The sequence below is a fragment of the Barbus barbus genome, assembly GCF_936440315.1.
Source record: "Barbus barbus genome assembly, chromosome: 30".
NCBI classification, from domain to species: Eukaryota; Metazoa; Chordata; class Actinopteri; order Cypriniformes; family Cyprinidae; genus Barbus; species Barbus barbus.
This window is the reverse complement of record NC_136758.1, coordinates 11043422-11067205: the sequence shown is the minus strand read 5'-3', so window position 1 is coordinate 11067205 and position 23784 is coordinate 11043422. Positions and strand designations below refer to the sequence as shown.

The 23784-nt window shown below is 37.4% G+C and overlaps 1 protein-coding gene across 1 annotated transcript in view; it reads right to left on the bottom strand.

The window, feature by feature from the left end:
* The window catches only part of LOC306850612 (unconventional myosin-VI), a 56141-nt gene that overhangs the window by 14785 nt on the left and 17572 nt on the right, over window positions 1–23784 (bottom strand). Inside the window, exons 7-27 of the mRNA XM_079386327.1 lie at window positions 23666–23721; window positions 23462–23559; window positions 23218–23382; window positions 22792–22872; window positions 19562–19742; window positions 17832–17976; window positions 15262–15419; window positions 14231–14322; window positions 13939–14011; window positions 12571–12698; window positions 12054–12149; window positions 11637–11807; window positions 10691–10729; window positions 9520–9613; window positions 8759–8889; window positions 7322–7399; window positions 7047–7176; window positions 6810–6900; window positions 5530–5680; window positions 3030–3238; window positions 819–897 (exon numbers count right to left, since the gene is read on the bottom strand). Coding sequence (XP_079242453.1) covers window positions 819–897; window positions 3030–3238; window positions 5530–5680; window positions 6810–6900; window positions 7047–7176; window positions 7322–7399; window positions 8759–8889; window positions 9520–9613; window positions 10691–10729; window positions 11637–11807; window positions 12054–12149; window positions 12571–12698; window positions 13939–14011; window positions 14231–14322; window positions 15262–15419; window positions 17832–17976; window positions 19562–19742; window positions 22792–22872; window positions 23218–23382; window positions 23462–23559; window positions 23666–23721 — 2446 coding nt within the window. The remainder of the gene's footprint in view (window positions 1–818; window positions 898–3029; window positions 3239–5529; window positions 5681–6809; window positions 6901–7046; window positions 7177–7321; window positions 7400–8758; window positions 8890–9519; window positions 9614–10690; window positions 10730–11636; window positions 11808–12053; window positions 12150–12570; window positions 12699–13938; window positions 14012–14230; window positions 14323–15261; window positions 15420–17831; window positions 17977–19561; window positions 19743–22791; window positions 22873–23217; window positions 23383–23461; window positions 23560–23665; window positions 23722–23784) is intronic.

Genomic DNA, 23784 nt, shown 5'->3' with positions numbered 1-23784 from the left:
AATAGAATAGAATAGAACAGAATAGAATAGAATAGAATGCTTTAATAAATAATACAGCGTCGAAAAAATAGAACTGGCACAGAAGAAAAATAGAATTGTAAGGACCCTCAGAACAACTGAATCAGAATAAAATAGTGAATTTTAATAAAACAGCAGAACGTTTCAATATAAAATGGTAGCTTGAAAATGGATTGAACCGGATTTATCCCTACAATAGAATAGAATAGAATGCTTTAATAAATAATAGTGTTTAAAAAATAGAACAGTGAAATTGTCACAAGAAAAATTTAATTTGTAAGGACCCTCAGAACAGAAGGGTTTTACGTTTTAATATAAAATGGTAGATCGAAAATTCATTGAACCAGATTTATCCCTAGAATAGAATAGAATAGAATAGAATAGAATAGAATAGAATAGAATAGAATAGAATAGCAGCACAGAAGCCTTTGAAGAGTGTGCAACAGTTTCCGGGCAGCATGGGCACAAAGCGTCTCTGCAGGGCGATACATCTAGAGGGAGCAGCGCAAGGGAAGTCAGCCAAGCCCCCAAACACAGCATCACCATCAGGAGAGAGGAGACATAGGACTTTCACTCCGCAGACGCAGCATAATCCAGCCCCAGGAGGTAAGCAGGGGCTGATGAATAAACCCACAGGCCGCTGTGGCAGCTCAATACAGTCATGATTATGCCTGCAGAACAGCCAGTCCCGGCCAGCTCTGAACATGCCAGTGTGAGACGGAGTGGGCATTTGGTTTGCCGAAGGAGTCAGCGGAGGAGAGGAATCAATACACAGAGGGAGCACGTATACACATACACACCTGCATGACTCGCTCTTCCTCTTCTCTTTTCTTTCTCTCCTCTTCCTCCTGTTTCCTCTTCTGCTCCATCTCGGCTTTCCTGATGGGAGAGAGATGAAGGGTGGACCGTTAATGAGTTACTCCAGCCTGCGGGGAATTATTCCTCCTGATCAATGACCCACAGGAAGAGATGTGAAAACACCCACAGGTGGATTCACAACTGTCACAAAAGAGAAACGTGGACTGCATCTAATCTTTTTAGTGCAAGCGAGTCCCTTCAATAGCAGCTGAAATTGAATAGTGCGCTATGAGCATTGTTGGTGAGCGTCGTTACTAAATGTTAGCATTTTCATATCAAAAGCCCTATGCATTTATATACATCTAACAAACAGCAAACTAAATCTGCTGCATCTTTCTTTGTACTTTGTTGATCATGGATTTGGGTATTGATATTCAACATGCATCCTTGCCAAATCTTCGCCCTTGAAAATAGGGAGACTTTCACGAAATAAACATGAGGGTGATGGAGGGGTACAGTAAAGATACAATTTCAAATGAATGGTTGCTGCTCACAATGAAGGAGTGTGATTTGCATTACAGTGGGTCCAAAAGTCATTTTTAATTACAAATTATATTATTAACAAAACCGTCGGAGAAAAGTTGTCCCCGTATTGTATGTCCGCCTTATGATTTACTGACAGCGGTACTTGAGCTGACATGAACAAATCAAAAGGTCATGTTATAGTGTATGTTTCTATGTTAATATATAGTTCAAAATGTAATTTATTCCTGTGATGGCAAAGCTGTCCAGCAGCCATTACTAGTCTTCAGTGTCACATAATCATTTATAAATCATTCTAATATGTTCTTTCTTATGTGCTAATTTAGTGCACATTCTACACAAAGAGCATTTCTTATTATTATCAAAGTTAAGCATTAATATATATATATAAGAAAGAAAGTTTTGAATGGCAGTATGCCTATTTTTAAACTAATTTTAGAGTCCATCATAATCCTAAAAATCCTCAATTTCTAGGTCTAAATAGGATGTTAAATTAATACCTTTCAAAGTTTTGGACCCCACTGTATATCAAACCCTTGATATTTAGTGAGGGCCAACAAAAGAATGAATATTCTATTTTTACAAGTTATTTTGCAAAATGTCATCATTGGTAATGTATATAAATAAAATGATCAAATAACTGTACCTGGTATGTTTGTGTAATGCAAAAGTTAGCTTTAAAACACTGTATTGCTATCTGGTCAGGAAACAAAGAACATCACAATATATTTTATAAGGGACAGGTTCAATTTTATAATGGCACAGCAGACAGTATTCTTAAAAAGTTCTACATAGAGAGAGTGCAAATAACTTAAGTGTAATGTTTTAATTTACGTCGACTGGAGTTATACAGCTAATGTTGGCTCCAATAAATCAATGAGGTAAAAGAGTAGTAAAAGCAGTATCTCTCAATGAGTAAAATTGGGCCATGCTAAAACATCTTCTCCATCTCATTAAGACCAAATTCATTATTATATCTTCTTATATTTATACATATTTATATATATAGATATATTATTATATACTATATTCTATACCATACAGCATATATTATGTATTATTAATATATTATATACTATAATATATATAATTATTATATAATTTAATATCATTGTTAAATGACATAATTAAAAGCTTGCATGGCGCTTTTTGAATAAAAGGAGTGGCAATTGCTTATAAAGCTGTGATCTAATTGCATTTGTTACCTAAAACTTCCTGAGAAGGTTTGAAATTTCTGAGATGTTGCTTAAATGACAACTGCGCGATAAGCTTTACATAAATGTGTATGTTCATAAATAATTAAATCCAGATAATCTAGTAATCCATATGGGTTTCAGGGTTAGAAGGGCTGCACCAAACAAAGCAAGCAGCATAAAAGTTGCTGTTGTTGCGTATACTAGTGTGGAACTAAATATTCTTTGACAAGACTATAAACATAGAAATATCATCATGGCCTGATTTGTAAAACGATGACAGATGCTGTCCATGACAGCAGACTCTGGAGAATGCATAAGAGAGAGCAGGTCAAGCCGAAGCCTTCAGTGATGTATTAATCTCTCTGCCAATCCCCTCCCACACCCTTTTTTTCAGCTCCTGTTCTTCTTTCAAATGCACTGGGACTCTGACCTAATGTACGGTTCATCCTATTCGAAACTTGCGACGTGACTCACATGCGGCGGTCTTCTTCCTCCTGTTTGCGTAACTGCTCCTCTTCTTCACGTCTCTTTCGTTCTCTCTCCATCTCCTCCTGGATGCGCTTGAGTCTCTCCGTCTCCTCCTGCTCCTGCTTCTTCTTCTGCATTGAGGAGAGGAGCTGCTCCGAGCGCTTCACCAGGCCCTCATACTCTTGTTCGATCTCGTTGCGGCTCATCACCGTAGACTGACAGTAGAGATGAAAAGAAAGTGTTACATTTGATTTGATTTGATTTATTTGGATATATTTTAGTTATAATGTCCACTTTAGTTACTTATAAAAGAAATTTATCTTATAAGACTCATGATTAAAACTGGTAACTTGTCTTTTTGAGGTATTTATTGAAATAACTGGTTCATAAGAGTCATTTGCTTTAGGAATCAGGCAATACTGGTCACTGAAAAGAAGAGGCTCACTTGTTCGGACTACACTTGATCGTGTTGTATGTTGAACTCAATTGAAAGACAAACCTGTGTGACTTTAATCTCTTCTGTGAAACACAAAATGAGAGCCTCTGTTTTCATTACAATAAAAGTGGATTTATATGGTAGGAATGCAATAACAATGTTTATTAATTTAGTCCGGCTTTCAGAAAATAAAATATGCACTTGCTTTGTATTTAATTCATTTGATCATCATGCAATCAAACGAATCAAGAGTTTTAGAGTTTGATGTTTTGTACTCATTCATTTTATCCATATTACTTTAAGTACTAGGTTTTTGTATTCTAAAGGCTGGATCCTCTTACTCATTTTCTACAGCCTTTAGACGTGCTTCAGGAAAGTGTTCAGTAAACTCTGTGTCAACTGATCAAACTTCAAATTTGACTCCTGGTCTTCACTGAAACATATTGGTCTCTTCATGTAATACTGTTCTCTAACAATAGGAGGAGGAAGCAAAATGTATCCCATTATTGACCAAAGGTATTCTCACAAATGTCATTTGAGCTTGCTTTCAAAAGAAAAAAAAAAATACTGCCTTTGTACATGTCAGAGCAGACACCACTGATTTCCATATGTACAGTATTTAAAATGACTGAAGATGAGATTTTCACACTGAGGGTAGGATTTTCAGTGAATAACGACTTTAATTTCATCTGTTTCTCATCGGGTTTCATGAGAAGACTTAGAATATAGTGTTTGTCATTTGTTTATTTTACTTATGATACTTTTAAGTACTTTTCAAAGCTTGACAGTATAAATCACTATCCACTTTCATTTGTATGGAACACAGAAGCTTGGACATTATATCTAAATATCTCCTTGTTTTTTTCCAGGAAGAAAATAATAAGAGGTTGGAAGAGTGAGTAAATGATGACAAATGATGACAGGACAGACCACTCAGCGGCTCCTTTAAAAAGAAAAATTTTTCCTCCTGTGCTTTATTAAACAAATTTGAACAAGCTTTCTTAAAAAAGTGTCAGCAACTCAGTGGTTACTCATCAGTTCGGCGACAGCATTGACGCTGGGCCACATGCGCCGCAGTTGTATTAATATCCTGCAGATATTCATTAAACCTGGATGTGGATTTGGTGCCATCTGGCAGAGCACCAGAGGTGCGTGGAGGGGTGCAAGCATTGTGAATGATCACTGTACCGCAGAGGGGTGGGGACTCAATGACAAGGTCCGTCTCACCCCCTAACGCTAGATGAGCTAGCACTAGTGTGTCGAATGACAGCCATTGACACAATCTACGTTATTAGCCAGGGAGGCCACAGTAATCTCCAGTCCAGATGGTAAGGTAATCGGAGGCATTGCCAATCAAAAACCAGATGCTAATCAAAACGTGCTATGCTAATAACAAAGAGGGCTATCACGGGTGCAGAAGTGCAGAGCGCATCTCATTTAGAGGGAGGAACGGAGTGTTCAGGTAGAAAAGTTTCAGCTCTGGTGCCAGCTATCTATCAGGGAGAGGGCGCAATGTCTCTCGAGCTCCCTGTCAATAATGCACTCGGAGTCTGACAGATGAGGTTGGGCTCCACGTAGAGAATACAACAATGCATATACTGCATTCAATCAGCAGCAGCTGAAAGTTCGGAGGAAGGCAAGAAATCAACACTAGAAACGGCATAATGCGGCAAAGCCTTGAAAATTGGCTTGACAGCGTGTGGTGCGAATGTCAATGATAATCTGCAGACAGAAATCTCATTGTCGACTGTCGATTTGCATATTTGTATTTATTTACTCTGCTGTTGAGTGCTAGATTTTCTGATGAATGAGATCAAAAGCTTCTGCTCTCTTTCTTTAGGTCCTAAAAAGAGAGACACTTGAAGCTGACAGACAATTCAAGCCACAGCTTTAGACAGCCTTCATCAGGACATGGAAAAACACACACCTGTTGAATTATGCATGGCAACCGATACACGACGGCAGACTAAAAAAAAGAGCTACACCGCGTAACATCATTGTGCTTTGTAAGCTGGAGGAGGAGAAAGGGGGTTTGTCAACCTTGGGCGGTTTTCCAGTGGAAAAGCTCACCTTGATCTTGGCCATGAGGGCGTCGGTGGAGGCGGCCAGTTCCTCGACCTGTTTGCTCATTTCCTGTTTTCTCTCTTTGAGTCCATTCACAGCTTCGCTGAATTTTTCCATCCTCTTCCTCAAATGTTTCACCTTCACCATGCCATCAATGCTGCCAAGAGAATAGAGACTATGGTGTTCACTTTTATGTCCAGTCTATTAGTATATTCAAAAAGATATCCTTTGTTCACCTCTTCAGTGATATCTTCAATGCTTCTAACTTCTATACTAGATCTCATTTTGATATTTTGGGTCATTTTGAGAGGCATTTTTAATAACAGGAATAGTTCACCCAAAATGTAAAATGCCTCAGACCATACAAGATATTGATGAGTTTGCTTGTTTATTGGAACAGATTAAGAGAAATTTAGCATCATATCACTTGCTCACCAAGTTCCACTGCAGTGAATGGGTGCCGTCAGAATGAGAGTCCAAAAAGGTGATAAAACATCACAATAAATCTCAAGTAATCCACATGACTCCTGTTCATAAATGTACATCTTGTGAAGTGTAAAGTCTTGTGTGTTTGCTATAAACAAATCCATCATTAAAGCTTTATAACGAGTCCATAATCCACAATGCCACTTTCTGTCCATCCCCTGAAGTCTTTTCACATCAAAATCCACCAACATATTTATTTATAATTATTCTGAACAGTTCTCTCGTGCTTAATCAGTGCATATTTTTCTCCTGATTCAGACAAGATTGATTTTTCACTGGAGAAAGCAATATGGATAATGGACTCGTATTAACTGGAAGCAATGTTTTGAAGATAAAAACATCTTAATTAAGGATTTGTTACTTACAAATACACAGCTTTTCAATTCACAAGATATTAACTGATAGACTGTATTATTGTGATGTTTTTATCAGCTGTTTGGACTCTCATTCTGACGGCACCCATGCACTGCAGTGGATCCACTGGTGAGCAAGTGATGTAATGCTAAATTTCTCCAAAATCGATGAAGAAACAGAAACTCATCTACATCTTGGATGGCCTTCAGCAAATTCATTCATTTTTAGGTGAACTGTGCCTTTAAGATCTTTTCAAGGTAATACAAATATGGTAGACTTTTCTAGGAAAAAAAGTATAAAAGCTTTTCAAAACCATATGAAACAAACATTTTAAACTAGACTTTTTAAAAGATTTTTAATTGATCCAATACATAATTCAGATCTGTCACTGACAGCTTTTCAAAAACACCAAACACTAATAGAGGTGTGCTGGTGTGTGTACATACCGAGGCTTGTGTCTTCTTTTACATAGCCACATGCGAACAGTCTTCTGAATCTTGATGCAGGCACTGGCCCTGAAGCTGATTTTATTCCTCACTGTGCCAAGTAAAAGAAAGAGGAAAAAGATGCTTACTCATCAACAGCATCAAACTGTAACATTGCACAGGTGAATGGGAGGGCATGGGATGCTTTTAATTGCTTTTATGAAAGGCAGTTTACTGAGGTTATGAAGGGTGACGTACATTTAATAACTGACAGTGTGCACCACTGGACCTTTTTCCAGCGGCTGCACACCAGCCACTTATTGACCCGTTTTACAAGCTCGGCCAGGTGCTCCGGATCAGACTTCATGATCTGGTCAAACTCTGCAAACTGAGGCAAACACAGACACATGTTAGGGTTTATATAGCTCCATTTACGAGGTTCCCATGTGCACCAGCTTAATGAAACACTATGGCGGCTTTAACAGTCTTGTATAATCCCAACCCTCATGAGAAATATCATAAGAAATTATCACCTTCCCGGGGCGGAAGAAAACCCTGGTCAAGCCAAACTTGTAATCGTTCTTGTTGAGACCAAGCGCTTTAAACAGAGCCTGCAGAAGGAGACAATATTATCAGACAGTGCAGTGTGTACCTTATTAAATGTCTATCAGAGATCAACAAGAATGGCATGATGGCCACAAGCCTGTGCTTATGCTCTTCCATTTCAATGATGTTACATTTGATGTTTTTATGCCTTGGAAACTTAAACATTTGGTTTTCTGTGCTGTTTTGAACATTATTGCCAGAGTGACTTGTGAGTTCGAATCAGAATGATTTGAATACAATAAACAAGTCAGTAATGTTTTCTGCCACTTTGCAGCTGAAGTGTTTATGACATTTGTAGCTGTCAAAGAGTTACATTATAGTGGTTAAATTTGCAGCTGGTATTGCAAATGAAAAACAAATTGTTGTTAACCCCTTTTTATTTGGGGGGGGGGGGGGGGGGGGGGGGGGGCATATTTCATGACATTTATAAAAAAAACATTCCTAAAAATGCTTATCTGAAAACTCAATATAAAGGCCTGATTTAAGTAACATTTCTCGAAGAATTTTAAACTAGACTTTTAAAAGATTTTTCCTTTTCATTGATCCAAGACATAATTAAGATTTGTTTGACAACTTTTCAAAAACACCAAATAGATGCAAACAACACCATGAACACACTGTAACACAGTCAATAATGTTTTGCACTTTCCAGCTAAAGTGTTTATGAAGTTTGTAGCTGTCAAAGAATTACATTATAATGGTAAAATTTCCAGCTGTTATAGCAAATGAAAAACATAAATTGCTGTAAAGAGTTTTTGGGGGAAAACAACATTTAAAGATCAGATATTTAAAAAAAAAAAAAAAAAAAAAAAAAAAGCTCCTAAAATGAGCATATGCTTCTGTGAAAATCCAAAATCAAGGCCTGAGAGACAGCAGAAAAAAGAGCTTATTATTAACGCCTTTACAGCCCTTAAACGTTAATTATACTCTAGAATCTAGACATTGCATTACAAGCATGATCATCAGAATAAAGACGTAATTTTCAATAATTGTAATCAATCATTAATTGCAGCCTAATCATCAACTGTATTAGTGTGGAATCTAATTGTACATTGTATGATTAAGTAAATACTTTATATTTAACCATGGGTGTATGATTAAAATGTCATTTGACTTTCAAATGTTTCTGTAACCAACCAATGATAAACCAATATCATTTATCATGGAAATCGATGAGGGATTACTCTGGATACTGGATATGAAAAGTCACGTAGTTTTTTTCTAAAAATAATCCACCTAGTAGCCACCATCTATCATACTAATCCTAATTATGTACACAAGAACTTTAGGTGAATAACAATAAAAATAGATGAGCTATTAATTATAGATGCAATGATCAAGACACAAATAAACAATAGGTTTACTTTGCAAAAGAGTCGAGGATCAAGCCTTGCGAGCTTGTTGGGCATATACTGCTTGTACATGTTGTAAAGCTCGTGAAATGGAGCTCGGGAGGGGAAGCCACCCTGCATCAGGTCCAGCACTGATACCATGCCTGAGAGGAGAAGAGAAGTACAGATCATGTAGCCAGTGAAGATACAGGATTTGCTGCATTAAAGACTGGAGCTAAAGCATGAACCAAGTTTAAAGGAAGATTCAACACGTGCACTCAACCTGTACTTGAACACTTGCCTTTGTCAACAAAACGCACAGAATGAACTAGTACACTTACTACTTACTAAGTAGTACTTACTTGTACTACTACATTTATCTCATATGGTGCACGACTAGTCAACAAAGGTCTAAATTATTAAACTAATTGGCAAATCAGCATACCAGTGGAGCTCCTAGGATATACTTTTCTTATATCTCTTGCCTGAGAGTTTATTTCTAAAACTTTGCTAACAGCCTATAAAATGCAATAACACCAAATTTCAAAACACTCTTGTGGTAACACCATCTCCAAAAGATAATGAAAAATCAGTGGAGCTCACATTTAATATGGCCGCTCCATAGGCAATATCGGGATTTGTTTTAAAAGGGAGCTTGCGACTGATGAGCACTGTGTATTTGTGATGGGTTTTCTTAAATTGAAATATTTGAAGCATTACCACAAGTGCAGTGAGATGATTTGGGAACTAAAAAAAAAAAAAAAAAAAATCCACCTATATAATCATATACATACCGGAACATTGAAGCTGAGACAGAATCTGAGCTCCTTCAAACTGGTGGCTCACCATCTTCAGATTAGGCTTCACACAACGGATAAAACTAGAGCCCTTTTCAACAAATACACATGAGAAGTTATTATAGTTTAACAGAGAACAAACAATATTGTTTATAGACCGCATGAAAAGACCTTTGACTAAATGACATAGGATTTAGTCTACATTGGACTCTTTTTATATACTGTATGTGGGATTGAAACACATACTGAATCATTTTTAGGAGGTACACTGTCATTCAGACATAAGAGACTCATAAACAAAAAAAACTTATACTCACCAGTGCTGCATTTATTTAATCAAAAATGCAGTAAAACAGTAACATTGTGAAATATTATTAGAACCTAAAATTAATTTGTTTATTTTATTTAATACATTTTAAAATATAATTGATTCCTGTGATGGCAAAGCAAAATTTTCAACTATTTTTCTCCAACCTTCCGTGTCACATGATTCTTCAGAAATCATTTAATATGCTGATTCGGTGCTCAAAAAATTATTACATTTATATCCACTTTAAAATAAATGAATGCATCCTTGCTGAATAAATGTAAAAAAAAAAAAAAAAAAATAGTTTAACCATTAGTGTAAATGAGAGACTGTATCAATATTTTTTGTTACACTGCTGCAACAGGAAAATAAAAAACATTTTTTGCATTTTTAAATTCAAAAGACAACGATGTAAAATTTACAGCCACTTCCTTAGCAACTGTATTTAAAAATATAATAATAAAAAAATAATTGCAGCAGCACTGACTAGTTTTTTGTTTGTTATTTAATGCCAGTATAATATAACACAGTGTTTAACATATGCATTCAATAATTTAACAAAATATAAAAAGTTTGCTAGGTTTAATTTTTGGATCATCACAGTTTGAGAAAAGGGTCCACAGAGCATATTCTAGGCAAGAACGGCATACTTAGACAGGAAGATAGCATCTTCCTGACATGTAAAGCAAACAAGCACATTTTGTTCATTTTAATGTGCCATTTACCAGTGCCATAAATCAGCAACTGTCACGTTGCATCATTTGCTGTGCCGCCTGGTTTGTGGCATGCATTAGACACACTCGGTAATAACCAAAACAAGTGGCCAACGTTTTTAAAATGAATAAATAACACACTACTCACCGTACTGCGTAGCTTTTCCAGTAAAAGGTTCAGTTGGGTCTATAAAAGTTAATCAGAAATGAAATGTGAGGGTGAGTCCTGTACATTTTATTTAAGAGTATATTTTCGTAAAAAAATCAGTTTACACACAGTTGTAGAGTTGTGCTGCCATGCAAATGGTATCAAACATTTTGACACATACAGGAAGTAACATACATGCATTATGCCAGTGACTGGTCCAACTATGAAGATCTTTTCTACAAATTCAATATATAATGGTGACATAAATGACATGGTGAAGTGTTTACAGTGAAGGTTCTCTTAAAGTATAAATTTCTTGTGTATGATTTCATGACAAACAACTATAACAGAAAACAAAAATGTGGCAGTCACATTCGCACAAAGACATGGCAATGGACCAAGTGGGTGAAAGAGGCTGGAGGAGAAGGGTGGGAGAAAACTAAGATCTGCATTTGTTTATGAGGTTGCAGTTTACCCTGTGGTGCCGGTACTGAATATTTCAGCCAGGCTTACCCTACAAAAGCTTCAGTTTTTTTCACTTTTTCCTTGTTTCTCTTTACATATTTATTTCAGCCCCAGAACTTTTCACAGGGAAAGGCTGAAGAAACAGGAGAAGGTCTAAGAGAGGAGGATGAAGAAAGGGCAACAGTTAGAAGGAAAGGAATTAGATCACCAGGTAAGAGGTAAAATGTCACTCACAAAAGCTTTTAAAACTTACATCTATCAAGAGGAACAAAAAGAAAACAACTTAATGAATATATAGCCCCACAAACAAAATCTACAGCGGTCTAAAGACAAAGCCTTGAGGAACTCCTAATCTTTGGAAAGCCTGCAGTCTTAAGAGTTAAATTTTTTGTCATATCTTCAGGCCTGTTAACACCTTTGACAAAATGTGTTTCCTGGCTATCAGGAGAATAAGAAGTTCAAAGCATAAGGACAGATTCACCTTGAATTTGTTTCCCACACTGATAAAGCTGAGTTTGCCAGCCTTCTGCTTTGAGTCTTTGGAATTGGAGTTGTTCTCAAAGAGATCCCGGACAAACTTGTCCTTCGACTCGCACACCAGGCTCTCCAAAGACATGTGGAGGGCGTCATTATTCTTCTCCACGAACTGGGTCTGCTCACACACACACACACACACATACATACAAAACCCACAGGGCATAGAAATAAACACAAAGTCAACCTCACAAAAAAACCAACAACTTTACCAAAGGGATTCCCCCAAGGCCCCAATTGTTTTTACAGTGTGGCACAAATTAATTAACTTATGTTAAACATTGTCACATTACAGAACTAAAACAATAAGATGGTTTCCATACAAAAAGAGACTCAGAATGAACTAAATGAATTGGGACCTTACAGTTTCATAGCACACGGCGCCAGCAAAATGTCTTATGATGAAACCTTCATCATCTCTCAAATTCCGGTGGATTGTAAGCTTTGACTTCCTGGGCACCTGAAAAACCAGCCCACACAGAATTAAACTTTCAGTAAAATCCATCTTTGCAGCTGTATTTTTATGACTTCCTTCATATTTGGGTCTTGACATTGATGGAATGTCAGGGTAAATCACAAAAAAAAAACTGTCAAGGAATGCCCAGGTCATATTTAACCCCATAAATCAAAAGAAATAAAGTAACAAATAACATTTCACATACAGAAAAGGTAGCCTAATTACGCATTGCAACATTGTATTTTCATTAAACATAAGCACATTAATTCCTCCCTGGTAGACTAATATAATGCAGAAAGTGAAAAAAAAATGGTATGTGGTCCAAAACTAAGCATAAACTGTCAACTAATCCTGCAGGCTGGTAGTTCAAACTTTTCATTGATATCTTGTAGTGGCTGCTGGAAAGAACCAAACCATATCTTACAGTGAGACGAAAGTGATCTTTGTGCTTGCTGTGAACTGCCTCTGCAAAGTGCTGATCACTGGGCTGGGGAAGACGGTTCTCCTCATCCAGAATATCCAAGATACCCACCAGCTTTGCCTCAACCAGATCTGCAAAGCAATAAAGTTACAGAGAGAAGTTTGGGGCTGACGACAGAAACTTTTCATGCAAATGAATTTGAGTCGAATAGTAAATTAATATATTCAATCCCCCTGCAGAAGGTATTATCCAAAGTGAAGTAGAACTCAGCAAGTTTAATGGACGAATGCAAAGTCTGTAGGCTCACATAGACCTTTTTGATAATCAGTGCGAAGGCATCCGTCATATGCATAATTCATCTGAGACGTGCGCAGGTGAGAGAGGTGCGGACGCAAGCGCAGTCATGTATTTGCATGAGCAGACACCAGAGTATAAATGTGTGGTGATTGATGAGGAGACATGCAGGGAAAGGACCTACGCATCCATTTGGAAGTCACAAGGACATGTGTTCATCACTATCGAGAGAATTAGGAAAAGCAGAGCTGGCGAAAGGAAAGCAAGTCTTTCCCTTAGGAAAAGCAGTGACATCTGCGATGCAGGTGTTGTGTGCCTACTTTTTGCACCCCATCAGATGCGAGATGTTATGTTAACACACCTGCATACTGTGCATACTCGCACAAGCTGTTAAGATTTGACAGCTTGGGCAAAAAAAAAAAAAAGAGGTGGTTTCTTTTGCAATGCATACGAGGAAGATCTTCAGTAAGTCGTTAGGGTTTAAAACACAGACCGACAAAAAAAGATAAAAGGCATTGGTTCTGATACCTCCAGACAACACAGATCGGGCTGGTGATGGTATTTGCATTCAGTGAACCGGGTAAAGATTTCACCGCGTGTCCTGAGATTGAACTGACTTTCTGTTCTGACAGGGTGATTTGGGTCAGACCGCACTCCTCAAGCCGGCATGAAAAAACTAAAACAGTGCAAGCCCTTCATCTCATCTCCTAAAATCTCTCCAGAGAGTTCAAGTGTGAGAGAGGTTCCTCCCAGGATTCATTCCTGTGTTAACTCAGGCACCCAGCATGAATTTCTGCTGGAATATTCATCTGCGGCATGTTTTGTCCAGAGTAACAGACATGGCGATATATATACAAATAACAATGTTGTCGTCTGGGAACAGTTATTTGACCTCTGAAGGTCATAATTTGAGAATAAATTACATTTGCGCTGTAGAACATTGGGTTTAAAGACCTTAGCATTTCCACGTGCGGAAGACTTCATTATATTTAAGTTGGCGACTATGGGCCATAGTGCATCCCGTAATGAATGGAATGGAGGATGGTCATTGTTATTCACAGCCAAAGGGACACTGACCTATGCAGTCCTGATTATCAACATAATGAACTTCATTCACTCCCAGGCCTTCTTTCTGATACAGCTCTTGCTCCTGGAAAAAAAAAAAAAAAAAAACACAAGATAAGAGCATAATTTTTGCTGAAAGTGGGAAAACGCTTAACTTAATCTGCTGGAACAATAACGTCTCAAAAGTAGTTAAACTGGAATTGTTCAATCGGAACAGTTGTGTGCTTGCAATGAAAGATAAAATGGCTTGATGTGATACAGTCACTGATCGATACTAAAAATCCAAATAACACCAATGACTCACCTCTTTCAGTATGCGTTCATTAAAAAACTGCTGCAGCTTTTCGTTACAATAGTTGATGCAGAACTGCTCGAAGCTGTTGTGCTCAAAATACTCTGAACAGAAATATAAAAAAAGCATTTAATGGTTCATGTGCTAGGTATATCTCTAAATGCATTTAACAATTATACTATTAGAGAGACACTGTTAGTGAGAGCCAATTATCGTTAATCCTACAGCATATTCTCAACCTTATTTCTGCATAAGACAAGCTAATAGCTAGTGAATCATTTCATCTTCTATATATTCAATGAGACATATCCCACACTGTGCTTATTTTAAAGTTTAATGAGTATTCCAAGTTATATACAAGTTAACGTCTATCAACAGACAGCATCCGTTTGCTGTCAATTACAATGGTACATCATTTTGATTTATAAATACCCCAAAAAATTTGTTATGCACATATATAATGAAAATACGCTTACCCCATACTGTTTTGCAGGTTTACGTTAGACTTTAATTGCAAGAATATTCCTTTATCTTTATTTGTTAGCATTTCCCCCCATTTTTTAATATTATTATTATCATTATTATAATTAGAAAGTAAGTGCATTCATTTTAAATATTTTTTGACAAATAATTTTGACCTTTAATCCAGAATATACCTGCTTCATGCAAGTCAAAATAGCCCAGAAAGAGCTGTAGTTACATATGGTGGGATCCAAAACTCTGAGACCTCACTGAAAATCATTTTTAATAAATTGTAATTAGAACTAATAATCATTAAAACATTAATAAAATATTTAAGAATGTGCATGACTTTTCCAAATTCAAATACCAAAAAATTCTGACGTCCATATTAATTTAGAAAATCTCTCAATTTGTTAAGCTGATGATAGTCATAAAACATGTTTATAAGAATTAGACTAGGTTGTCTCATTTCTCCTATGCACCAGGTTGACATTTGGTTTGAAAATGTAAGAGCCACTAGTAAATGAGTAATTCAGTCAAGATAACGTGACCCGTCCATTGTGGCTATCACTCGGGCTCACCGAAGCCAGCGATGTCCAGCACGCCGATGAAGTTGGAGGACGTATCAAAGGGGAAGCACTGGTTGACCCGTTTGACCACATGATCAAAGAGCCGGCTGTAAATGGCTTTGGCGAGGGCATCACGGGCATTGTTGGCCTGTTCCACCTTCAGAGGCACCCTGGAGAGGAGCAAAGTGGGACAGGAGGAGTCAAAATCTGGGCCAGGGCTTCTGCTAATGCCGCCTCATCAATACATGTCCATTCTGTTTTACTCTGTCCAACTTTGCACTCTTAAGACAGTTGCTGTTTTACCATTCTAAGCAAAATGTGTAAAAACACTTTAGGGGAAAGCAGAACACCAACGAGAAATCATTTCGAGTCAAAATGTAATTTATTTTCCTTTCAATTCCATTATGACTGCAAACGCTCAAGGCTGCTGAAATATCTCCACTGACTTTATTTGACCTGACAATAGTGTGTTTCTATGGTTTTACAGAGGAAAATATATAATTACGGCTGTTACAGCCATAAATTTAAGCATCTGTGAAATTGTTTGGTAACAACATGTGAGAGAAAATTCATTTTTTGTTGGGTTTTTTTTTTGTTTTTTTGAGGGGGGACTTGTATTTATTAGGACAAAGGTAAATTCAGACAGTATAAAAAAATCCATTGTATGGGTCAAAATTATCTAATATTTTGTAAATTTCCTACCGTAAATATATCAAAACTTAATTTTTGATTAATAATATGCATTGCTAAGGACTTCATTTGGATAAATTTATAGGTGATTTTCTCCAAATAGTTGTATCTCAGCCAAATATTGTCCTATCCTAACAAACCATACATCAATGGAAAGCTTATATATTCATGGTATATATGGTCCAGGGTCACATTTGTTTATAGTATACAAATAACTGATTCTAAAAGGCCTAGGATACATTTAAATGCAAAATCATTTATTCCAACATCCTCCTTTTCTGCTTTGTTGTTCATCAGGTGTATAAAAACCGACTTAATGGCCCTCCTGCAGATTAATTACATAATTAAACAGAAAACAGCACAGGGAAAAGGTTCCATTCATACTTATTTTGCAATGGGAACTTTGATAAATGTATACACGCAAAACAAACAGCACTTGAAATCCCGGTGAAGCTTAAAGGGCTTGAAATGCAGCAGGCCGGAGATATTACATGAAAACACAATAAATCTCTATAACACACGCCTGTTAAAGCAAAGCAGCTCATAATCACAAGACACAACGGCTCCACCACTATCCTCAGGAGGCGTACGGAAACCAGCGAACTGAAACTCCAGAACTGGATGATAAAGCCTTCTTGCTCTCTCGACGGCGCCGTCCCGCTGTGGGAATACCTGCTGTGTGACTCTTATTGCCTGCACAGTTAATAAAAGCTGGACCTGGCTCACAATAATCTCTACGATCTTGAGTCTGCGAGATTGCTTTTCATTAACTCGCTTTTATGCTATTAGTGTATTCCCTCTGAAGCGTGTGTCGAGACGCTGCTGCGATCTTCCTTCTCAATGTCACCTGCTTTGTAGCGATTAACAGATTTTGAAAAATCACAATACGCCTCTGAAATGAAGCTCTGTCAGGCACAAGCTGCTGCCCTCTCCGATGTCTAGCATTGTGAAATGCAAGGGTCAGTGTAGCCTTGTTTGAATACAGTCTCCATAATTTTCCATAAAACGCATATTGCATATGTACGTGGTTGTGCATCTGTTCGCAGTCAAATGAGGAGGGCAGTGAAACCTCTTGCGACTTTGATTCTCATCACACCTAAAAGACCCCAGGCCACTCCCTCAGACAAACATCCATTATTCATGCAGTGCAAACACTCCCAGACCAGCATCTGTGCTCGGTTAAATATTAATCCACCAAGCGCTGGCCTATCATTCAGGCGGCGCAGAATATAAAACCCCACCTGGGTGACGAAGAACGGAGCGTACGATTCAATCGAGGCAATCAAGTTTTTCCAATTGCTCTCTCCTTCGACAACTGGCATGTGCAGTAATTGGACTGTGGGTTTTGCATGGCGAAAGCTGAGAAGAACTGGGCTTTTGTTTCACAAAATTGCAAACCTGAGTCTTATCTTTAACCAGTAGTGGAGCGGTCTGGAAAAAGCTGCTTGATACCTCAGGCCTTCTCTCTTACGTAATCAATAAAAAGAAATACGTCCGTTTAAATGCAGAAGACTTTGGATGGCAACTAGACTATTACGGTCCCTCAGCCAATTTAGTCTATGCCACATTTGATTATACTGACCATATCTCTAATGGAAAAGCTGCGATTAGCTATTTTCAGCTCTCCTCTCGTCTGTGAGCGGGCAACCGGAGGATTCATTTAACAGTTATGCGAATGCGAATGGGGTGCAATGATGAAATGTAATACTAGAAGACGTTTCGCATCACGGGAAAGATTGAAATGTGAAGAGAGCGTGAAAAATACCAGCAGGGATCTGTGCTGACGTTTTGATCGTCTTTTGATCATCGTTTGGATGCAAACAGAGAAATAAAACAAAGGTGGCGTGTCAGTGGCTGTACAGATGTTAAGGTAAACATGTTGGGTCACTCACTTGATGACTGTGCCTTTGGCGCCCCCTGCAGTGGTGAGCATGACCCTGGTGGTGAGGCTGACTCTCAGGTCGTCCTCGTCCAGGCCCAGGAGCTCGGCGCAGTATTCCAGAGTCTGACTGGTCTGGTTCTTCAGAATGCAGCCACCTGTGACCAGATGCAAATTTTTAATGGTCATCTTTAAGCTGTGGCTCATCATGTTTCTTATCCTGCTTCTAGACAGCAGAGCTTTCTAAATGTTTCAATGTACTGATGCTCTCGAAGCTGTTAATGACCTATTTTCCTGTTGAATAAATCGATCAAAATATGTCAGCATCAATTATACACGGTCTAAGAAGACAAAGGACTTAATTTTGTTGCTGCGTTTATGTTGATTTCAAAATACCTGATATTTTGAGAACTGATTTTGACAGACTTGACAGTCCACAGAATTCCTCTATGATATTATGTTTTTGTTGTTTTTCTATTATGTTTTATTATTTTACTTTATTTTAGCTGCATGTTTATGCAGTTGTCACATAACATGGATTTCAGGTTTATTTAAATACTTTTATATGAAACCGTTTCACTGTTTTTCCCCCTAAATAAAATATTCTCCACATAGGCTAATAAAAGATTATGCCAAAGTACTTAAAAAAAGGTTTCTTTTACAGGAATTGCATTCTTTTAATGAGGCTTTTTTTCTTCATATCAGGACAGTTGTATCACTGTGCCATTTTTTTTTAAATTCATGCCATCAAAAACAAATTAGAAGAACTTTTATTTATAAATTAAAAACATGGTACTAATAGAAGACTAAAATTAATAGACACAAAAAAAGAAGAAGAAAAAAAAGAAATCGTGTCTTTGACTCATCAGTGCTGTCTAAGAGCTAAAAGTGTGCAAAAAACAAATCTATAAAAGCACACTCCTTCAATCTCCTATCATATCTCAGCCCTTTTCAAAAATATGTGCTCAATCATAATAGTCTTCAGGTCTCCAGTAAGACCTCTGTAACATTAGGCTCTGTGTTTTCCAGCAGAAAGTATCTCAGAACAGCAGCTCCATTGTGAGCAGAGAAATAGAGCAGACCAGAGCGATAAAAGGTGTTGTACCTTCAACAGAAGAGGAAAACAAATCCTGAATGCTCGTCTGGCAACACTAGAAAGAGCCCCGTTACCCCCACAGCAGATCTTTAATGAGGTCTTTTGAGTTGGAGGGCTGGGTGTGGTGTGTGTGTGTGTGTGTGTGTGTGTGTGAGGAAGTTTAATGAGGAGAACATCAGCACATGTGCATGAGCTGGAAAAATAATAAAATAACACTTCAGACATCAGTGAAAATTTCTTCCCTCACTGAATGCAGATGGTAAAAAATTCTGTATAAAAGCAAAATTGGTTGTATTTTGAAGTCTCTTATCCTGAAAGAAACCGAAAATTTCTAAACCAAGCATGACATGACAAAGCATCAAGCGATAAATCCCATCTCTTTCTTTGCAACCGACATAATTGCAACCGACACAAGACATTTTATCAGCCGTTTGGTTTCTAGTTCTGCTGTATTCCAATAGATATAGAGTGAAATCTCACTGGTCGCATATTAAACATCAAATATGATCTGACTGGTTGTGACTTTGTCACTTTATGCAGGATACAAAATTACTTTATGCTTGTCACATCATGATGGGTTAGGACATTAAATCTTTGATGAACTTCGATGAAGATATTTCTTCTACAGGTACAATATGAATGGCTACCAGAGGTGCTTCCTGTCTCTTCAAAGTCGATATTGCCGAGATGAAGGACGCCAGCCACCACTCTGAAGAGATTGAGCTTCTCTGTGTCATCTAGGCCGATTTTCTTCATGGCTACCACCATCCTGTTGAAATCTCCGAGGTCATCCAGCAAAGGGTCCTTCAGGGCACCCACTTTCCCGTGCTACAGAAACAAAGGACCATCAAGACACACAACACTATCCATGCATCACATGAACTGCAATACCTGAGAAGAAAACACAGTGGCACTGAAGCTACAATCAGAGATCAGAAATGAATACTGAAGGGCTGTACACAGATCTAGATCTCTGATTGAAGAAAGGAGGAAATAAAACAAACCACACCTGAGGGTCAGAGTGGGCCAGCACTTCCTTTTTGACTCTCTCTTACAGTCATATTCCAAAAAATATATATATAATTCTGTCATCAATTAATCACCTTTCGTATTAAACATTTCTGTTTTTCTGTAAATTTTCGGTTTGATGAAAGCTTTATGTTGCTGTTGCATTAAAAAAGAGCAACATTAACATTTTTCAAAATTTCTCTTTTTGTGTTTAAAGGATACAAGGGTGAACTGACAAACTGATTATCTGCAGTCTGATGACAAAGCAGATTACACCACTCTGACCACAACAAAGCATAAACGCTGTTTGATAACCATAACTAAAAGCATCCCTTACCCTTACAAAAATACTTTCACACAGAAAGCCTCATGCATATTAGCTTGCAGACCCATGCACATACTAATGTCCAATTTCATGCACAGAAACCCAGAAAGCTGAAGAATGTAAAGCATGAAAAGCATTTAGAAAGGCCAACTGGTAAAACATCACCTTATGATCCTGAATTTTAAAAAGATCAGGGAAGGCAAAGACACATAATATTCAGTTAGAAACCTACTAATATAAACAAAATGGCTAGAAAAGTACAGTAGTGCTCTCTTCCAAAGACAACACAGGTAGCATTTTAATGACAAAAGTCTTAAAACAAGCTAAAACATTTAAAAATAATAATAAATAAGATTACACTGTATTTCTAATTTGTTCCTTAATTTTAAGTGTATGACTTTTAAAATGGAAATTAATAAAATCTTTAAAAATTTAAGATTTAAGAGGAAAAAGAAAAGAGAAAAAAACCTGCAAATGAACAACCAAAAACGTGTCAAAATATCAAATTAAACTCTATATCTTTTATATATATTTTTTTAGATTTGCATTGTGAAAAAGTATGTTAAAAACAAACAAAGATATATAATATATATAAAATCTCCTACTGGGAAGACATTGCTGAGAAATCTAGAAAACTAGAAAATATTCTGGAATTTAATGGTTTAAATTATTTATAATAATTTAATTTAATTACTTTACTATAGTTCTTTTTCTCTGTTAAAAAAATAATAGCTTTGTAATTATGGCATACAGTAGGTATGAAAAATATCATGGGGGCCTTTTAATATTGTCTTTGAAAAGAGGAGGCTTTGAAGTCAAAAAGGTTGAGAACCACTGGGCACTTTAAAAAAAACAGTATTGGCCAAATTCTAAGGTAGAGAACTCTACACATGCAGAGTTCAATGGCTAGTAAGTTGAACAAAAATCATAAATTCGATGAAATCTTATTCAATTCTGAAAAGTATCACTAAAAATGTAAAAAAAAAAAATTATATATTCGTGTGTACTTTTTATCCCCCCTTTACATAGAAAGGGGGAATCTCCTCAACCACCACCATTGTGCAGCATCCACCTGGATGATGCGACAGCAACCATATTGCGCCAGAATGCCCACAACACATCAGCTTATTGGTGGAGAGGAGACAGAGTGATGAAGCCAATCAGTGTATGGGGATGATTAGGAGGCCATGATGGTCAGAGGCCAATGGGCAAATTTGGCCAGGATGCCGGGGTAACACCCCTACTCTTTTTCGAAGGACATCCTGGGATTTTTAATGACCACAGAGAGTCAGGACCGTCCGAAGGACGGCATGCTGTATGGTGCTGTTAGCTTAGAAGCATGCTAATCTAACTCTATCCACCTGTTAAGTTTGACACCACGTGTGACCATTTCCAGGTCTAAACACTCTTATCAGAAGCCAAAAGCAAAGAATAAATGGTGATAAAATACATTCACATTGTGCTGTTGTGCTGTCTCAGATGGCCATACAGAGATTCACCTTTTATAAATCGTTAAACTATTGGTGTCCAGGACACCATGACTTTTTAAAAGCCTAGCTTAATATAAATATACATTTCTCAAAAATGGCTGTTGCGATAATATTCGTAATTGAAATTGATAGAGACTTGGACCCAGAAACATTAATGCATTCCTTATATCACGATTTAACAAGATTGGAATCAGATTTGAAACTGCATAGATTAAAAACTGTCAGGCGAGTCAATTTGAATTCTATTTGTGTGCCGCGGACTGCCTGTCTTTGTAGAGAGTACCAAATCAGTCACTTATAAGGTTCTCTGGTTAGGATGCATATGACAGCTCACTAGGTTTTGGACCAGAGCTTAAGCGAAGACAAATCTCAGAATTTAAATTGAATTGCATAAATATCCTAATATCGACTCAAACTCAAGATATTCAAGTGTTCAAGGATGATTAAAAAAGTATTTAAAAAAACAACAACAAAAGTAACATCTGCGAATTTGAGGTATCAAACTAATTTCAGATTTTCATCTGACAATGTAGTGAAACAGACAGTGTTGAGCTAGCAAATTAGCTACTGCACCAACAGAAACAGCAGCTAATGAATATCTCATCACCTCCAGGGGGATTCAACACAACGATGATTTATAATAATGGCCCTTGATAACAATAACATCAATTGATGGGCTCGGTCTCAAGAGAGAGCTGTGTGCAAACAACACAACAACGCTGGATTTTATTACACTTTACATAATTCATCAAAGACGTGAACTAATTTCTGAGGGTAAAAAATTATTTTCGAGGCAAAACGGTAATGCTGCAACTTCAGAGATTCTGGCTGCGGTCAAGGTCTGTTCATTCAGCATGTCCTCTAGTCTTAATTTCACTACACTAACAAAGAAAAAGGCAAGGATTTGATCATACACCAAAAACGAATCTGATCTCTTTACTATAGCTCAGCTAAGGGCTGTTAATTACTTCAAATGTTCTACAAATGTGTATCAGAACGCAGGAAGGAGGAAACAGACTCTGCACCTCACTGGCCCAGAGATTCCCAAACATACCTCTGAACTTTTCCTGTTTTGCATGATCTGTTTATCTGAGTCCTTGTTTGCAAAGTATCGGGTGCAGCCACGATTCAAATACTGAGTGAAACACAAACACACAATGAGGGAAGTTAATATAGGAGACCAAAAGCTGCAGAAATACATTCATAAGCATTATAAAGCAAATATGCCATCTAGTGGTACATCAACGCTTCACTGTATACAAAGGCCTGAAATCGCATAACCTAAACTAAGTTTTTATAGGATTTTATTTGTTTTGATAAAACTTCAGTTGGCACTTCCTGCAGTTGTGCTTTGATACAGTCTATTTGCTATGGTCACACCAATTATACTACCGAGTCTTAAAGTTTCCTGCTAAACAGAGTGTCTAAGCTTTGTAAAATGCTTTCAAGTTTCCTGACACACAATACACAGGAAACTGACCCGGAAGTTGTCCGGAGAGTTGAGATGAAGCATGTTCCTGATGTCCTCCGATGCCCCTGCGCAAAGTCTGTAAAATATATGATAGTTTCGCTCTTCTGCGCTCTGCATGCAAATCCGAGACTTCTCCAGCAGATAGTGTGAGACAAATCCACCCACAACTGCATTCTGAAGACACAATAAACGCACTTAGTAAATGAGTCTTAGAAGATTACACTGTAGTCTTCAGAGTAAAGAGAAAGTTCACCTTCTCATTAAAGTGAATTTCCACAAACTTTCCAAAACGGCTGCTGTTGTTGTTCCTGACCGTCTTTGCATTTCCAAAAGCTTCGAGCAAGGGGTTGGCTGCACAGAACAGACATATTATTTAAAAACAGATTTTGCATTGTATGCAAAAATCAAACACTACTGTACACACACAACCAGTTAAAAGTGTCTTTGGTAAACCTACCCTCAACAATCCTCTCATCTATATCTTGACATGTTCCATAAGATGTGGTTAAATACCTGAAATTAAACAGATGTGTGATTAACTTGAAAAAACTCATTCAACAAATCATAAAAAATATT